The sequence below is a fragment of the Callithrix jacchus genome, chromosome 9, assembly GCF_049354715.1.
Source record: "Callithrix jacchus isolate 240 chromosome 9, calJac240_pri, whole genome shotgun sequence".
Lineage (NCBI taxonomy): Eukaryota > Metazoa > Chordata > Mammalia > Primates > Cebidae > Callithrix > Callithrix jacchus.
In genome coordinates this window covers 16,606,169-16,621,572 of record NC_133510.1, presented here as the reverse complement: position 1 = coordinate 16,621,572, position 15,404 = coordinate 16,606,169, and the positions used below count along the sequence as shown (strand labels likewise).

At 55.1% G+C, this 15,404-nt stretch overlaps 1 protein-coding gene across 6 annotated transcripts in view; it reads right to left on the bottom strand.

Annotated features, from left to right (window-relative positions):
• Positions 1-5,675: 5,675 nt before the first annotated feature.
• TSPAN9 (tetraspanin 9) overlaps positions 5,676-15,404 on the bottom strand; it is a 205,024-nt gene continuing 195,295 nt past the window's right edge. For all 6 annotated transcript variants that reach the window (XM_078338463.1, XM_009003420.5, XM_009003421.5 and 3 more), the window contains 6 exons: positions 13,716-13,907; positions 13,276-13,350; positions 11,869-11,970; positions 11,092-11,223; positions 10,667-10,750; positions 5,676-9,109 (listed from right to left, as the gene is read on the bottom strand). In XM_078338463.1, coding sequence (XP_078194589.1) covers positions 9,038-9,109; positions 10,667-10,750; positions 11,092-11,223; positions 11,869-11,970; positions 13,276-13,350; positions 13,716-13,907 — 657 coding nt within the window. In that variant the 3' untranslated portion in view covers positions 5,676-9,037. The remainder of the gene's footprint in view (positions 9,110-10,666; positions 10,751-11,091; positions 11,224-11,868; positions 11,971-13,275; positions 13,351-13,715; positions 13,908-15,404) is intronic.

Genomic DNA, 15,404 nt, shown 5'->3' with positions numbered 1-15,404 from the left:
CGCACATGGGCCTCTGCCTGGCTACAGCAAAGGCCGAGTGTGGGGAGGGGTCACAGGAAATGGGGCTCCCTCTGGCTGAGACACACAGTCCTACTGCCACCTAGAACCCCGGACCACCACACTCCCCAGTGACAGGGTTTCTCCACTTTGGACCAGCTGGTTTGCCCTCATCCCCAAATCCAGAGTTGGACACCTTTTCACCTCAGTGCAAAAAGAGGAATCTTTGCTGAGGACATCAGGCTGCCCAGCACAGAGCTAAAGAGAAGTATGCTTTCTCTTCTATGACATAGAACACTCATTCTCTCTCATTCACTCTTCATCTAGAAAACTTGCTTGAAGTGGTGTGGGGAGCCTAAAGGGTGCCCAGGTAAGCTGGGCTCAGGGGATCCCCAGAGGGGTGGGGGTGGCTGGGGGGCAGCTGAGAATGGAACCACACACCTGGTGTGGTGTGAACCCGACAGGGCCGGGCACATGCTGTGTGAGCAGGTCAGTCTACCTGAGGAGGTTCGGTGGGGACCCGCTTTGCAGGAAGCTCCAGCCCTGCCCTGCTGTCCCGTGTCTGCGGGATCTCCTTGGCCAGTGTTCGGTTGTTCACTGAATGGTCATAGCAGCAGCGTCTGTTTGGATGTTGAACAGGTAAATGAAGCCAGCCCAGGGCATGCTGACAGTCATCTGTCCCATTGGATCTGGATGTCAGTTCACCTCTACCATCACTGAGTGCGTGTGTGTGTGTGTCCTGAGGAGGAACAAGTACCACTTCCAGGACCTTCCCTGCTGCAAACAGTGACAGTGGTTTGTGACTGCTGTCTCTACAGCCCTGGCAGTCAAGGCCTTGTCATCCAGGCAAGCAGTGAGAAGCTGCTGCTGAAGCTGTGCCTTGGTGGCTGCCAGCTGGCCTGTCAGCTGCCACTACTTCCCAGCAGGTACTGATGCCTCATGTCAGCCCCGAGGGCTGGGCTGTCACTGCTGCCTCAGGGTGCCTCGAGCTGGGGACTCTGGTTCTCGCTCTCTCTCCACAACTGAAAAAGAGTGAGGCTGCTGGGGGAGGGGAGTGGCGGGGGCGCACACAGGGGCTAACAGTCATTTTCTTCTTAAAGCAATACATGAGGCCAGGTGTGGTGGCTCATGCCTGTAATCCCAGCACTTTGGGAGGACAAGGCAGGCAGATCACTTGCGGTCAGGAGTTTGAGACCAGCCTGACCAACGTGCTGAAACCCCATCTCTAATAAAAATAAAGAAAAATTAGTCTAGCATGATGGCGGATGCCGGTAATACCAGCTAGTCAGGAGACTGCAGGAGTCTGAGGCACGAGAATCGCTTGAACCCAGGAGGTGGAGGTTGCAGTGAGCCGAGATCATGCCACTGCCCTCCAGCCTGGGTGACAAAGTGAGGCTGTCCCCAAAAAAAAAGCCAATACACAAGAAGCCCCTACTTCTCCTTTCCTCCCACTTCTGTCTCTGGTTAAACCCTAGCTGGCAGTGACTTGAGCCGGAAAGAGAGGACCTGTGGAGCATCCAGTGGGAGCATCTGCACCAGGCCAGAGGAGAAGAGAGAAAGAGTGAAGCGGGAAGCCAGACCTTTCCATCAGCAAGGTACAAACCATGTCACTGCACTAAGGGCGTGACAGAGCCAGCCAGACCCAAGAGGGGTGAGGAACAACTTTCCTGGGACTTTTAAATATTGAGAGTAGCTCAGGAATCTCTAATTATACTTTAGAAAACCCTGAGTTGGAAGCCAGAGGTCAAACCCAACATGCTATCTTTGAGTTGCCAATTGGTAAATAAGAAGGCCGGGTATGGTGGTTCATGCCTATAATCCCAGCACTTTGGGAGGCCAAGGTGGGCGAATCTCCTGAGGTCAGGAGTTCAAGACCAGCCTGGCCAACATGGCAAAATCCTGTCTCCACTAAAAAAGTACAAAAATCAGACGGGCATTATGGTGGGTGCCTGTAATCCTAGCTACTCAGGAGGCAGGAAAATTGCTTGAACCTCCCAATTCAAGGTTGAACCTCCCAATTCAGAGGTTGCAGTGAGCCCAGATCGAACCACTGTACTCTAGCCCGGGCGGCAAGAGTGAGACTGTCTTCAAAAATGAAAATTAAAAAAAAAAAAAAGCCAAGCCCTTTCAGAAACTGGGATCTCTTGTCAAAGAAAAGAAATGTATTGAGAATATATAGACACTCCCCGACTTACAAAGGGGTCATGTCCCAATGAACTCACCATAAGCTGAAAATGCCGTAAGTCAAAAATACATTTACTGGCCCAACCTACTGAACATCATAGCTCAGCCTAGCCCAACCTCAGTGCGCTCAGAGCCCCTGCATTAGCCCACAGTGGGCAAAATCACCTAGCACAAAGCCTACCTCACAGCGAAGTGCTGACTACCTCATGTCGGGTATTGAATGCTGTACTGAAAATGAAAAACGGAAAGGTGGTGTGACTCCTTGGAGGAAAGTGATGAGCATTTCTACTGAATCCGTCACCTTCACACCATCGTGAAGCCAAAAACATCACAAACTGAACTGTTATAAGTTGGGGACCATCTGTATTCTAATTCCAGAAGTTGACTGGAGGAGTTGAGCTGGGACTAGGGAGGCAAAGGACAATGAGCTTCCTGAGGTCATTACATTAGAGCGTATGGGCTGCAGCTCGCCTCGCCCACCAGGGCTGGACTGGCCTTGCCCTGGACGCTCCTCTAGGCTAAGTTCCAGAAACCAGCAACCAGAAGAAAAATCTCTGGGCAACAGGTGCTAACCGCAAGATCTGGCCACAACCACTGTGTGGCCTTCATGTCCCAGTTCACCCCTCTACTCTGTACACAGGGCCAAGGGAAACGGGGCAGTGCCAGATCTGCCTCAGCCGGCTCTCAGCTACTGGTAGTCTCTGGGCTGCAAAAGAGAGGTTCCAGGGTGTGGGCTTCCATCAGGAGGGCTTGGCTCCAGCATGCCCTGAGGAGTGCTGTTACTCTTTTTGTTAGCTTTAGGAGACAATAGTCTATCTCACTGCTGTCATTAAACTCAGCAAAAATGAGATGGCTAAATCAATAACCTACCAAGCTTTGCTGACGGCTTTAAGAAGGGACCATCGCAATGTCAATATTTTTGTGTCCAAAATGACATTTATTTAATCTGGCTTCCTTCTTGCTTCTGTGGAATATCGAGTGTTGCTGCTGAGCCAGCCCAGAACAAAACAGAGGCACAGGGAAGCTTGTTCCCTGAGCTCCTGAGGGCAGCTCACTCTCCCTTCATACACCAACACCCTTTCCCAGACCGCTCTCCTGTGTCCGCAAGCTGAAAGCTGCTCCTGCTTGGGGTCGCGCTTTTCATGTGGGGACCCAGATTCAATGAACTTCTTGCCAAGCACCTCTTCTGGTCCAGAATCAAGCTGGATGCTTCTACATACATGTCTCTATTTAACCCCCATAACAAAGAAATAAAATGGGCATGATCCATGTTGGCAAACGACACAACCAAGACAAGTCTGAGGCTTACAGGGACACCAAATGCAAACCGGGAATTTAACCCAGGTCCTCCAGCGCCCACACCAGTGCTCTTCCCACCCACACCTAGGTGCATCTCTGATGGTGAAAGTTTAAGCACAGCCAATAAGACGGGTTTGGTAAGGAGGAACCTAGATCGTGTTTACAGAAGCATTTTGCAAGCTGTACAGCTCAATAGAGAGAGATTTAATCGCAACATGCGGACCTCTGCCATCTCCTGCAAAGAAGCACGGAGCCCAGAAGATACATTCGTCCATCCACTTGGTGCAAACAATTAGTCATCTACCTGTCTGGGTTGAGGGTGTCATGCTGGGCAGGTGGCAAGAATGCTCTCTTTGCATAAATTTCATTAACCACCAAGACTCACGGGTTCTCCTGTGCATCTCTCAAATCTCCCAGCTTCATCTCCACCCCACTGCCATTCCCTGAGGCTCTATCATCTCTCACCTAAATCACCGCAGCACCTGTGCCTGTTCCCCTGGTGACACTCTCTGTCCCTGACAACTCTCCACACTGCCAGCTTTCTAAAGGCTGCATCTGAGCCTGTCACACCTGGGCTTAAAGACTTTCCACAGCTCCCACTGTTCTCAGCCTGAACTTCAAGCTCCTTGGCCTGGCTCTCAAGGTTGTGATCTGGCGGTCACCACTGCCTCCAGACCTGTACCTTCACCCTCTGTGCGCCAGCTCTGTGAACCACAAGCATCCACAGGACACATCTCCTGCTTCTCTTTGCCAGGCAAACATCACCACCTTCAGCTGTTAGCTTCGACGTCACGTGCTCTGGAGGCCTCACTTCCCCAAGTTCAGCCAGTGACTGTCCCAGAGGGCTGCCCAGGGCCTTGTGAACATTGCTGCCACTCCTTACTTGCAATCGCATTCACTCTTCTGGGGTCCGCACTAAATGGTCAGCTCTGTAAGTGCAGGGATTAGGTCTGTGTCATCCACGACTATGTTCGAGGGGCCTGGCACAAGTATTCAGTCAGTCTTTGAGCAAACAGACACCTGTTTGTGCGTGCGCCAGTGCTGGCCCCATGGAAAGCTGGCAGGGCTCTGCCACTGCTCAGAAGCCACCCTTTCTCACTTGCCCTTGGCCGTGATCAATCCTGACCCTACAGCCACAAGTCTCTCTTGGTAAATACCATGGGGAGGCTCTCAGAGACCCCACTCTAGCCGGACCTTAGACAGAGGGTGGCTCAGACTCAGGGCACCATCTCAGGAGGCTCTGGGACACAGCAGCTACAGGATGGGGCCCTGGAGGTTGATGCTTTTGGACAATTCTGTATGGACCTGGCCACTCCCTTGAGAGGGAGGGAGATGGAGCTCCACAGGCAGTGGGGTTGAGATGCCCACCTCCAAACCTCCAACTGTCGTCAGACCCCCATGCACACTCACCCTCACACCTGCCTCCACCCTGGGGATGTGAGGATGGCGAGGACCAGGGAAAGGGGAGTTCTGAGCTTCTCATCTGCAGTTTGTCACCATGACTGACAGCCAAACCCCACACACCAGGACCCCAACCAAGGCCACAGGAGACCATAGGAAGGCGACAATGTCAGCGGCCCAGCCAGCAGCTCTCCCCACTCGCAGTTTTAATGGTCTTCCCTGCTAACAATCCTCATCCAGATTTTGTTCCTTCTTTGAGGCTGTCCCAGAGTCACCCTGAAAGGGCCAAGCCACTCTGTGAGGTCCCTTCAGTCCTAGGAGACATCAAGCTCAAATGGACCCTGGGAACGTCAAAGGGACTGGGAAGAAGACTGTTCCTGAAACTGACAGCCCCGCCCCTACAGGAAGCCCCTTTCCCTACAGGAAACCGCTAATGACTTATTCCATACCCCTCCCACGATACACTAGGGGCCTGGCCACGGTGTGGTGGGTGATCGGTACAGAGACAGGACTACGGCCTCAAGCAGAAGGCTCAAGCACTGTGACTGACCCCTGATCCAGCCTGTTTCAAGGGGGAATGTTAGGATTCCTCAGGCACCCAGAGTGGGCTGAGACCCTCCCTGCACCAGCAGATCTGCAACCTGGGCCCGAAAAAGAGATGAGGTCCCCCTGGGGGTGTGTCTTGGATGAAGGGTAGGAGTGGTATCTGACCTCCCTCTGGGTCCCTCACACCAACCACAACATAAGTCACAGTTTTGGCTTAGTGAATAAAACACCACTGAGAGACAGCCTGCTGTGCTTTTGACACTTTATTGGTTATTTAAAAACATGCTAAAAACATGGTGTTCCATAAAGCCAGGACCAGGATGAAGGAACGCAGATATGGCATTGCAAGCAGAAAGTGCATCTGAAACCAACAAGTGTGCTTGCCCCGCTCTCCCGTGCCACCCAGGGGCAGGCAGGTGGGCAAGGAGTGGGCAGGAAGCCCCAGGCCTAACCTCCTGAGTGCCCAGTCAAGGCGGGGAGGCCAGGCCTCACCCTGGACTATTGCCTTACTGCAGTGGGGAGGACAGTGGGGGGCACGGGAACATAGGGGCCAGCAGGCCAGATTCTGAGAAGCTGAGGGACAAAAAATGGACCCCGAGCACCTCCCGTCCAGCTCCCATCCTATGCCACGTCCCTGCTAGTTAGCACCTCCACCAGTGGGTGGGCAGGGGCTGGAGAGGAGGGGACAGCCACTTCCATATACCTGGACTGCTCTTTGGCCACCAAAGCCTGGCCACCTAGTTCCAAGTCAAACAGGACAACTGCAAGAGGGTCTGGGGCAGGGCTGTCCTTCCAGAGAGCCCGAGATGCAGGCCCACGCTGGAGGGAGAGGAGGTGACACGGCTCAAGCTGGGGGAGGGGTACAGGGGGAGACTTGCACCCTGACACCTGCTGCCGCCACCCAAGGGCAGTTCTCAGCCTGTGCCTGCTCATCTTTGCTGCAAGATGGCTGCAGAGAAAGGCTGAGTCTGCAGCGGATGCTCCCCTGCAGTCCTCTACCAACCCTGAGGGACTTTCTGAGAAAAGTCTGTAAATTGCTCAGTTCAGACCCGATTGAACTAACTCTGGCAAAGGAAGCCCAGGGTGAGGGAATTCTCTCAGGGGAATTCTGCCCCAGTGAGATCAGTCAGGAGAAACTGGAGAGAGGCTGTGCCACCTTCCCTGGCATCGCTAGGTGTGGCCCTCCGAGTAGAAGGGGCTTGGAGGAACACCTGCTCTGTGCACAGAGATTTCCGCCCAATGTAGACTTTGCCAAATAATAAAACAGCCAAGCACAGAGTGAGTATAGAGGGCAGCGTGGGGACCTGTAGACGAGGCTCTGCAAACAGAAGAGGTGGGGGCTGGTGGGAGCACTGGGGCAAAGGCTGTGGGGCCAGAGGCCACCCTTGAAGCACTCCGGAAACAAAAGATTTTCAGAGAGGTTGCACATCTCCCAGTGCACTAGGCTTCTGCTGTTGATATGAACAAAAATTAAAAATTGCATTGATAGGCATAAACAGACCCACCCACCCCACCCACAGCAAAAAAAGCACGAGGCCCCGGGTCCCACCGCGCAACTGGAACACTTGTGTGCTTAGTGTCTCTCCGCAATCCGCACTTCGGGGGTTCCCGGGGAGGCAGCTGAAGCTCCTCACCAAGAAGCCAGGCCAGAAGACAAGGAAAGGGCAGCTTGGCTCGAATGTGGGCCTCCCCGTGTTCCGTCAGCACCCTTGCCCCGTCTCAGGGAAGCGGTCTTTACCCCGCATGACTTGCAAGGCCACCCTGCTCTCTACTCCCACCCTCGCAAAACGCGAACCCTGATTATGCCAACAGTTCTCTCCTCATGGTCCCAATGTGTGTGTTACCTAAGGTGAACAGAGAAGTGACTGGTGCTGGGTGGCCGTGTCTCAGCTCTTGGAGCAGACAGGCAGGTGGAGGCTGGAGAAGAGACCTGGCCCCATGGGAAATCAGGTGGGGAGACAAACTGTATCGGAAAGGCAGCCGCCCACCAAGGCCCCACCTGATAAAGTGCGACACATGCTGGCTAGTGGGGAAGGTCCCCATGCTCAGTCCCACGGATTCTCCATCTTTTTGAACTGCAAAGCAGTAAACCAGAGCAGCTGCAGTTTCAAGGGGGTGCGCTGCTGCAGCTGAATACCACTCCCTGCCTCACTCCCCAGCCTGTTCATCTCCCACGCCCAGCTCTGCACATGCCATGACTCCAGCTGCTTTCTTCCTGTGGCTCCGGTAACAAGAGCCAGTCTGACCTCACTTGGGTTTTCTGTATTTCTTCTCCTTGGGATCACAGAGGATGTGATCATCACTGCTAATGTCAGTGGGCCCAGGGAAGGAGGCGGAGACCTTGGGACCTAGGTGGACGTGATTCCCTCCTTCCCAGCAGGGCAACCCGCAGCTGAGCAAAGCTGGTGGGGATGACTGTGGGCGCCAACCCCACCCCCATGGGTCCCCTGCCACTGCCCAGCACAGCAAAACCTAAGGACTGCTTCCCTTCCAGAAGCAAGGGAGAAAGTGAGCAGCATCTGAACTAGAGAGGTATTTGTCTGAGAGTTTCTAGCAGGAATGTCTGTGAAATAACTGGGGTGTGCAGAACCTGTTGTGGGAACACCCACATGGGGTGGAAGGGGAAGCCTCCTGTGCCAGCAGAGAGCCGGAGGAAGGAAGAAAGAAAACACCAACAACTGCTCATCAGTGAAAAGTCTAAGGACCCCGCTAGCTCTGCCACCTTCCTGGCTAAGTGTTTCCCTGGCGCCATGGGACCCCCTGCCCTGGCCTTCCTGGCTCGCTCAGTGAGCAAATGCCTGCTTCATGCTCCACCCGCCTCTTCCAGGCTCCCGTCCTCGGACACCAAGCCTGGTGAGGTACTGCATCCTGTCCACACACCCCCTTTCCCATGCGTTCTGAGGGCGCTGGCACGCCCCATCCGTGAGCCTCCTGGGTGTCACACGGTGGTCTGTCCTGATTGAGACTGGACAGATGTCCTCTCTTCCCACCCATCCCTCACCCTCAGGGAAAAAAAATCAAACCATTAAAGAAATCAACACAGTAAAAAGTTACAAATCAGAAATCTAACCCTAAACTTATCTGAGAGATAATATTCCTGAATAATCGTAGAGTAAAATAAAATAAAAAAGTTACATTGTAAGGTATAAAAAGCCTGGGCAAGATGCTCCAGGGGCCTTGGCCAGAGGCCGGCAGACCCCACCCTGCCAAGTGCCCCATGGTGACCACAGACGCAGCGGCCCCTGCTGGGACAGTATCTCCATGGCAGGGGGGGCACTCTGCTCCCCACCCCATGTGGGGACAAAGTGTCAGTGTGAGGAAGGGCAGGGGCAGAAGCCCATCAGTGCTGGGGAGGGATCCTCCTGAGTGCACCCCAGCCCACCCTGTCGTCTTTGGCAAATACGCATATGCAGATGCAGGAATCCAGGTGCCCCAAGCCCCAGGTCTCCGTGTGCCTCCTCCTCCCTGGCACTCGAGTAGGTGGGGTGGGGCAGGCTGGGGTGGGTGGGTGCAGGGGTCACATCTGGAGAGTGCAGGCAGGCGACACAAAGCTCAATCCTCTTCCCTCCACAGGGCAGCGGGGTGGGGCGGGCACTCCCGGCCAGCCCGCTCATGCGTCGTACTTCTTACCAGTCCGGTGGATGTGCTGGAAGAGGGTCATGGAGAAGGCCATGCCCAGGATCTGAAAGACACGGGGAAGGGCCTGAGGTGGGAGCCGCAGCAGCCTGGACCTGACCTCGGCCCCAAGAGGCTTGGGAGGTCACAGAGCACCTAGAGCAGGTGGGGACGGCGACTGGCATGCCGGGAAATGCTTGTGGAATGAAGAAAACGGTGAACAGAGGTCACCCAGGAGCCCTTGCTTGAGGCCACATATGCAGGTGAACTCTGGCTCAGCCTCTTGGGGCTGTTTGACCAGAAGCCATCAGATCTCTGCAAGATGTACAAGCATGCCCACTCAGAGGGGCGCTGAGAGCACAGAATGCACGAGGACCTGGCCCCAAGTGGGGACTCACAGGAGCTAAGGTGGAGAGAGGGTTCACTCAAGACTCATGTCAGTCAGGCGTGGTGGCACATGCCTGTAGTTCCAGCTACTCAGGAGGCTGAGGTGAGAGGATCGCTTGAGCCCAGGAGTTCTGGGCTGTAATGCGCTATGCTGCTCGGGTGTCCACATCAAGGTCGGCATCAATATGGTGACCTCCCGGGAGTGGGGGACCACCAGGTTGCCTGAGGAGGGGTGGACCGGCCCAGGTTGGAAATGGAACAGGTCAAAACTCCCGTGCTGATCAGTAGTGGGAGTGTGCTGGAGTGTGCACTCCAGCCTGGGCAACATAGCAAGACCCCATCTCTTAAAAAAAAAAAAAAGAAAGAAAGAAAGAAAAATAAATAAGACTCATGCCAGCCAGGCACGGTGGCACTTTAGGAGGCCAAGGTGAGAGGATGGCTTGAGATCAGGCTGGGCAACATAGGGAGACCCCATCTTGACTTTTTTTAAGTATTTTTAATTATTCAGGTGTGATGATGTATGTGCCTATAGTCCTAGATACTTGGAAGGCTGAAGAGGGATGACTGCTTGGGCCCAGGAGTTTGAGGCTACAGTGAGCTATGATGGCACCACTGCACTCCAGCCCTGGCAACAAAGTGAGACCCTGTCTCTTAAAAAAAAAAAAAAAAAAGACCCCTGCCAAGCCCCTCCCGTCTGGCTGTGGAATTCACGGTGCGACGTCTTAGCAGCAACAGGGCTGTCTTACCAATGCTGTGTGCTCAAGACGATGTCACCACTTGTTTATGTCCCTCCACTCCCGAATCCTGAAAGGAGCGAGGGACCCAGAGGATTGTAGGAGGCAGAAGGAAGCCTGCTGTGGTCTCACAGTCACCACAGATAGTGTGCCATAGGCCAAGCTGTAAACACGGTGACTGGGGGACACCTGTGTGCCTTTCGTGGCTTACTGGGCTCAAGGTTTGGGAAGAACTGGGGGAACCCATGGGGGTGACTCCAGCTTCACTATCCCAGCCCAGGCCTGGCCACAGGCAGCCCTGAGGGCATTCTCAGTGCCAAGTAGATGCTTGCTCTCACATCGGAGCTGTGAAAATGGCGCAGGCACAGCTGCCAAGCTAGAAATGCTGTGATGAATTCCAGTCCCTCCGTCGTGTACCAACAGCGCTTTCACTGGTCCGTGCTTCCCTCCCTCCACGCTGAGGCCCACAGGGAGGGCGAGGCTCCAGGGGACGCCCCTCTTACCTGCATGATGAGGATGCACATCCCCACCGTGCCCAGCACGTGCTTATTGTCATAGAACCACATCTTCACCTTCTCATAGCAGCCCTGGGGAGCGAGACCCACGAGGTTAGGGTCCCAGCCCAAGCATGCGCTCCCTGCAGCCCGGCCCCCACCTCACTCTCTCTCTCACCCACCTCGTCCTTGCTCTTACCCCTCCCAGCCCTCCCTGGCCTCAGACCCCATTCAACCCCTCGCCCTCTGACTCTCCTAACTGTGGGTCCAGCACCCCCCCCCCATTTTCCACCTGCTTTTTGGATTTATTTTTGTTAAGTCCCTTCCCCACCCCACATTCAGCCAACCTCTTAGTGTCCCAGGCCCGGCCTCCCCATATCTCCTCGTGTCAGGGCATCCACACATGGACCCAAGCAGCCCACCCCCAGCCTCACCGTTCTCCACACAGGAGTGGTGGCATTGCGCCCACAGCCCTGGGAGTTCTCCATGCAGCAGCGGTCAGGGACCGTGTTCTCCCCCAGCACTGGGTACCAGTCAGTGTAGTCCGTGACACCGCAGCATTGCATCTAGCCCGCGGGAATGGAAGGGGCGGTCAGACACGCAGGGGCCTGCCCCTTCCTCTCCAGGGTCTTCCCCTACCCAGGCAAATCCCAGCCCCCCAAAAGTGGCCACCTGGAGTTAAGGCAGAAGACAAGGGCCTGCTTCTTTCCCCTTCTTTGGGCTTCAGCTGGGCCCACTGGGGAAGTGTGTGAGCACTCCTTCCTGGAGACCAGAGCGGAAGACGGCAATGCAGCCTGTGCTCGCCCACTCTGCTCTTTCTGTAAATCATCCCAAGCTGACTGTCACTCAGCCCCCTGGCACATCTGGGAGTATGGACTTGTTTTCCTCTTGGAGCCAAAGCCTCCTCACCTAAGCCAAGCCCCGTCCGGGAGGCAAATCTGTTGCTAAAATAAATTCGGGCGTTCATCCTGAAGCTCAGCCACAGCTCTCCTAGGCCTGTCCCTCCTGTGTCCTCATCCCTCTCTGGCTGCACCTTGTCATATCACGTCTGACTTGGCAGTTCAGGCAAATGCCCCCATGGGTACCACCCCACCCCCGGTTAAAATCCAGAAAGCACAGGCACCCAGCTGGGTCCCCTGGGAAGGCAGCTGGAAGCACCGGCCACCACCCCTCCTCCCTGCCTGGCCCCAGCAGCGTGGCTGAGCCCGCACCTCGGCCTGAATGATGTTCCAGGCGTTCTTCAGCCCCACATTGTTCTCGTTGTGGTACAGCAGCAGGCCTTCCGTCAGGTCCTTCTTGGCATTCTCGTTCACCTGCCAGGCGGAGGGGCACAGCAGGATGGTTGGGACCAGCATGCGGCTCGTCTCTCAGGCCCACCTCAGGTCACCCAGGACGGTGGGTGACAGATGCGGGGTGGGAGGAGGAAGGCAGGGGAGGCAGCTGGTCTGGAAGGCCTTGCCCACAGGGGTGGGGGGCTCTGCTGGCCCAAGAGAGGTGCAGGGGTAGGCTACACTCTCAGCTTCAGAACACAGCAGGCCTTGGTGCACCCACCACCTCCCCGCAGAGCTAAACTCAGGGCCAGAGTCATAATGCCCAGAGGCAAAAAACACGCCACGTGCCTCCCACTCCCCCATCCCAGAACCAGCCACACACACAGTCCACTCTGCCATCCCCATCCCCCCACAACACAGCTTCCCCACAGACTGCCCTCTCAAAACACACCCTGGGAACTGCAGGGAAAAAGACCGGTCATGTGACCTTGCACCTCCCTCCCCGCTGTTTTATCTGATACTGAATAGCAGTATCTACTCCTAGGGCTGTTGTAAGAATTAAGGGAAACAATTCTCATAAAAGGGCCAAGACAGAGAAATCTCTGGACATTATTCTTTCTTCCCTTTCACAAGCACAAAACTAAAAAATGCTGGTTTCTCATGCTAACGATGTCTCTAACTTTCAGTGTGGCTCAGGCAGCTACTTCAAAAACGAATCCTTATGGAGTTCTGGAGTGCACAGTACCAAAGGGCCTGCCACACCCTGAGACACTTAAATCCTGGCCAGTCTCACTCGGCTGCGAAATGCCCGGCCTGGAGAGGTTGTAGGGGTCACCCACCACCCTCCTGAACCCCGGAGCAGCACCCGTCCTCACGGGCTCTAGCGCCAGAAGTGGAGCTTCCCTGAGCTGGCGGTCCTGCTCAGCCAGCGTCACCCAGAGAATTCCTCCTTGTTTCTCGTGGGTTTCTCTCAAATCACCCAGCCCAACCACCTGGTGAGGTCTGAATCCCTTCTCCAAGTAGCTTAGTTACTTCTGGTGACAGGGAGCTCACTAGCGCCAGAGGTAGCCCACTGCCATTTCTGGTCCTGCAGAGGACTCCACTCCCTGGGTCTGTACAAAGTCAACTTCCCCACCCTCCAAACTTGTCTGCTCCACGCTGCCCCCATCAAAACCTTCCCTCTGGTCTTTCCTTGGTGGCTTTCCCAACCCTTGGTTCCATCCTCCTCTCTACTCAGGTGCCGCTTGCCAGCAGTCTTCCTCTGGCCAGAGAAGGGACCCTGGCCTGCCTGCCCCAACCCCAAGGCCAGTGACATTCCCTGTCCCCCTCCCTTCTGGTCAAGCTTACCTTGTCCATGTAGACAAAGAAGAGGATGAGTAAGATCAGCTCTGCTAGAAGGATGACCAACAGGACGATGAAAAACTGAAAAGGAAAGGCCCAGGCATGGGTAGGTGGTCATGGGCACGGCTGAGGACAAGGAGAATGTGGGAGGCAGGGACAGGTGGGGCTTCCCAGGCCTGAGAGAGGCCAGCTCCTCCCAAGGAAACCCAGATAGCTAGGACAGGGACATAAAGGAGCTGAACTAACCAGGAAGTGGGAGGGGCAACTAGGGGCATCCATAACCAATCATGAGGAGGGGTGTGGTCAGGCCTGGAACATTCTAGAAGCAGGTTCCCTGGGCTCAAGTTGGACATCCAGGTGGCTGATGTTCCAGGCCTTGCCTATCCCCGGGGCCCATGTACAAGGAGGTCAGGAGTTGGAGGGGCTGGGATTCTAACACAACTTACGCTGAGGAGGAGGCACTTGCTTTCCTTGATGGCCCCCAGGCAGCCGAGGAAGCCCGTCACCATGACAGTGGTGCCTACGGCGATGACCAGGTTGGCCGCAGACAGCGAGGGGAAGCTGGGGGAGAAGGTGGCAAAGTTGCCTTGGGACACGGAGAGCCAGATGCCTACTCCAAGCAGCCCACAGCCACAGAGCTGGAGAGGAAGGAAAGCCCGTTAGCCCGGCACTGCTCTCACACTCCTCCACGGACCTGGGAACACTGCAGTCCCCACCCCATGCTCTGAGACACAGACAAGGTCAAAACCCACAAGGTGAGAACCAGGCTACTGTCGGGCATGGCCGCAGACCCAAAGCACGTCAGCTGTGTGACCCAGACAGTCCCCTTGCCGCTCTGTGCCTCAGTCTCCCCATGTGACCTTCACGAGCCTCCCAGGTCACTCTGAGGATTGATTAAACCTCACAGAGGCAAAAGTGTGTAACAAATAAATACATGGAAGGTACTGGGCACATGTGAGCGGCTGAGGTTACTCCATGTGATGGAGAAGAATCTCTAGGGTCCAAGTTGGAGGCCAGACGAGAGAGGGGCACTGGGGTTGGGAAAGCAAGAAAGACTTCATCCCTAGAGGTAGGAAGGGACCCTTGGAATGGGGTTTCTCAGAGCCAGAACTTCCCAGTGGCTGTGTCCTGTTACTCTGACCAAAGGTCATTTGTCTACTGGAGTCTAAGAACAATTTCCCACAGGTGGAGAAAGAAGGCATTGGTCAGCTGGCCAGGAACCTGGCCAGTGTATGGGACATGGGAGTCCCTGGCTGCCCTCGCCATCCATCCAATAAGCCAGCCTCGGGTGGATCGCCTGAGGTCAGGAGTTTGAGAACAGCCTGACCAACATGGTATAACCAACATGTCTCTAGTAAAAAGACAAAAATTAGCTGGGCGTGGTGGTATGAGCCTGTAGTTCTAGCTACTTGGAAGGCTGAGGCAGGAGAATTGCTTGAACCTGGCAGATGGAGGCTGCAGTGAGCCGAGATTGTGCCACTGTACTCTAGCCTGGGTGACAAAGCAACACTGTCTCAAAATAAATAAATAAATAAAACAAAATAAAGTCGGCCTCCAGCATGATCAGCCCCAAAATCGAAAAAGTGACTCTCTCCCCCACAGCACTCCTGCAGCCGCCGGCGCCACCAGCTCCACCTGGGGAAGCTTCTGTTTCACTGGCTGCAAATCTCCACATCTGCCTTATTTTATGCTCGATATAGCTGGCATTCCCCCAGTCCCTCCGCCAGCCCAGGAGAAGTTTGCTGAGCCTGAGGAGCCAATCAATCAGTCAAACAGTATTTATTGAGTGCCTGCAGCATGCAGTGTGCCATGCCAGAAAAGCTACAACCACTTTAGAGACCTGTTTTCCAGGGGCCTCTGTTCTGGCTGGATGGGAGCAATAAAAGTGCAACATCTACCACTCCCAGGTGGGATGGACTGGTGCCCAATCAGTGCCACGGGCATTCAGAGGAGGCCATCACTCACAGTCACAGAAGCCCGTTGAAGGAGGCAGTCCCTAAAGGGTGGGTGGACTTGGGGCAGATGGAGGACGAGAACATTCCATGCCAGGTGAAAGTGCAGGGCCTAAGGGCTTGGGAGTCACAGACCCCAACAGGTTATCCCAGCTCCAGCTTATCTTGGTGGTGTGAGCTTGC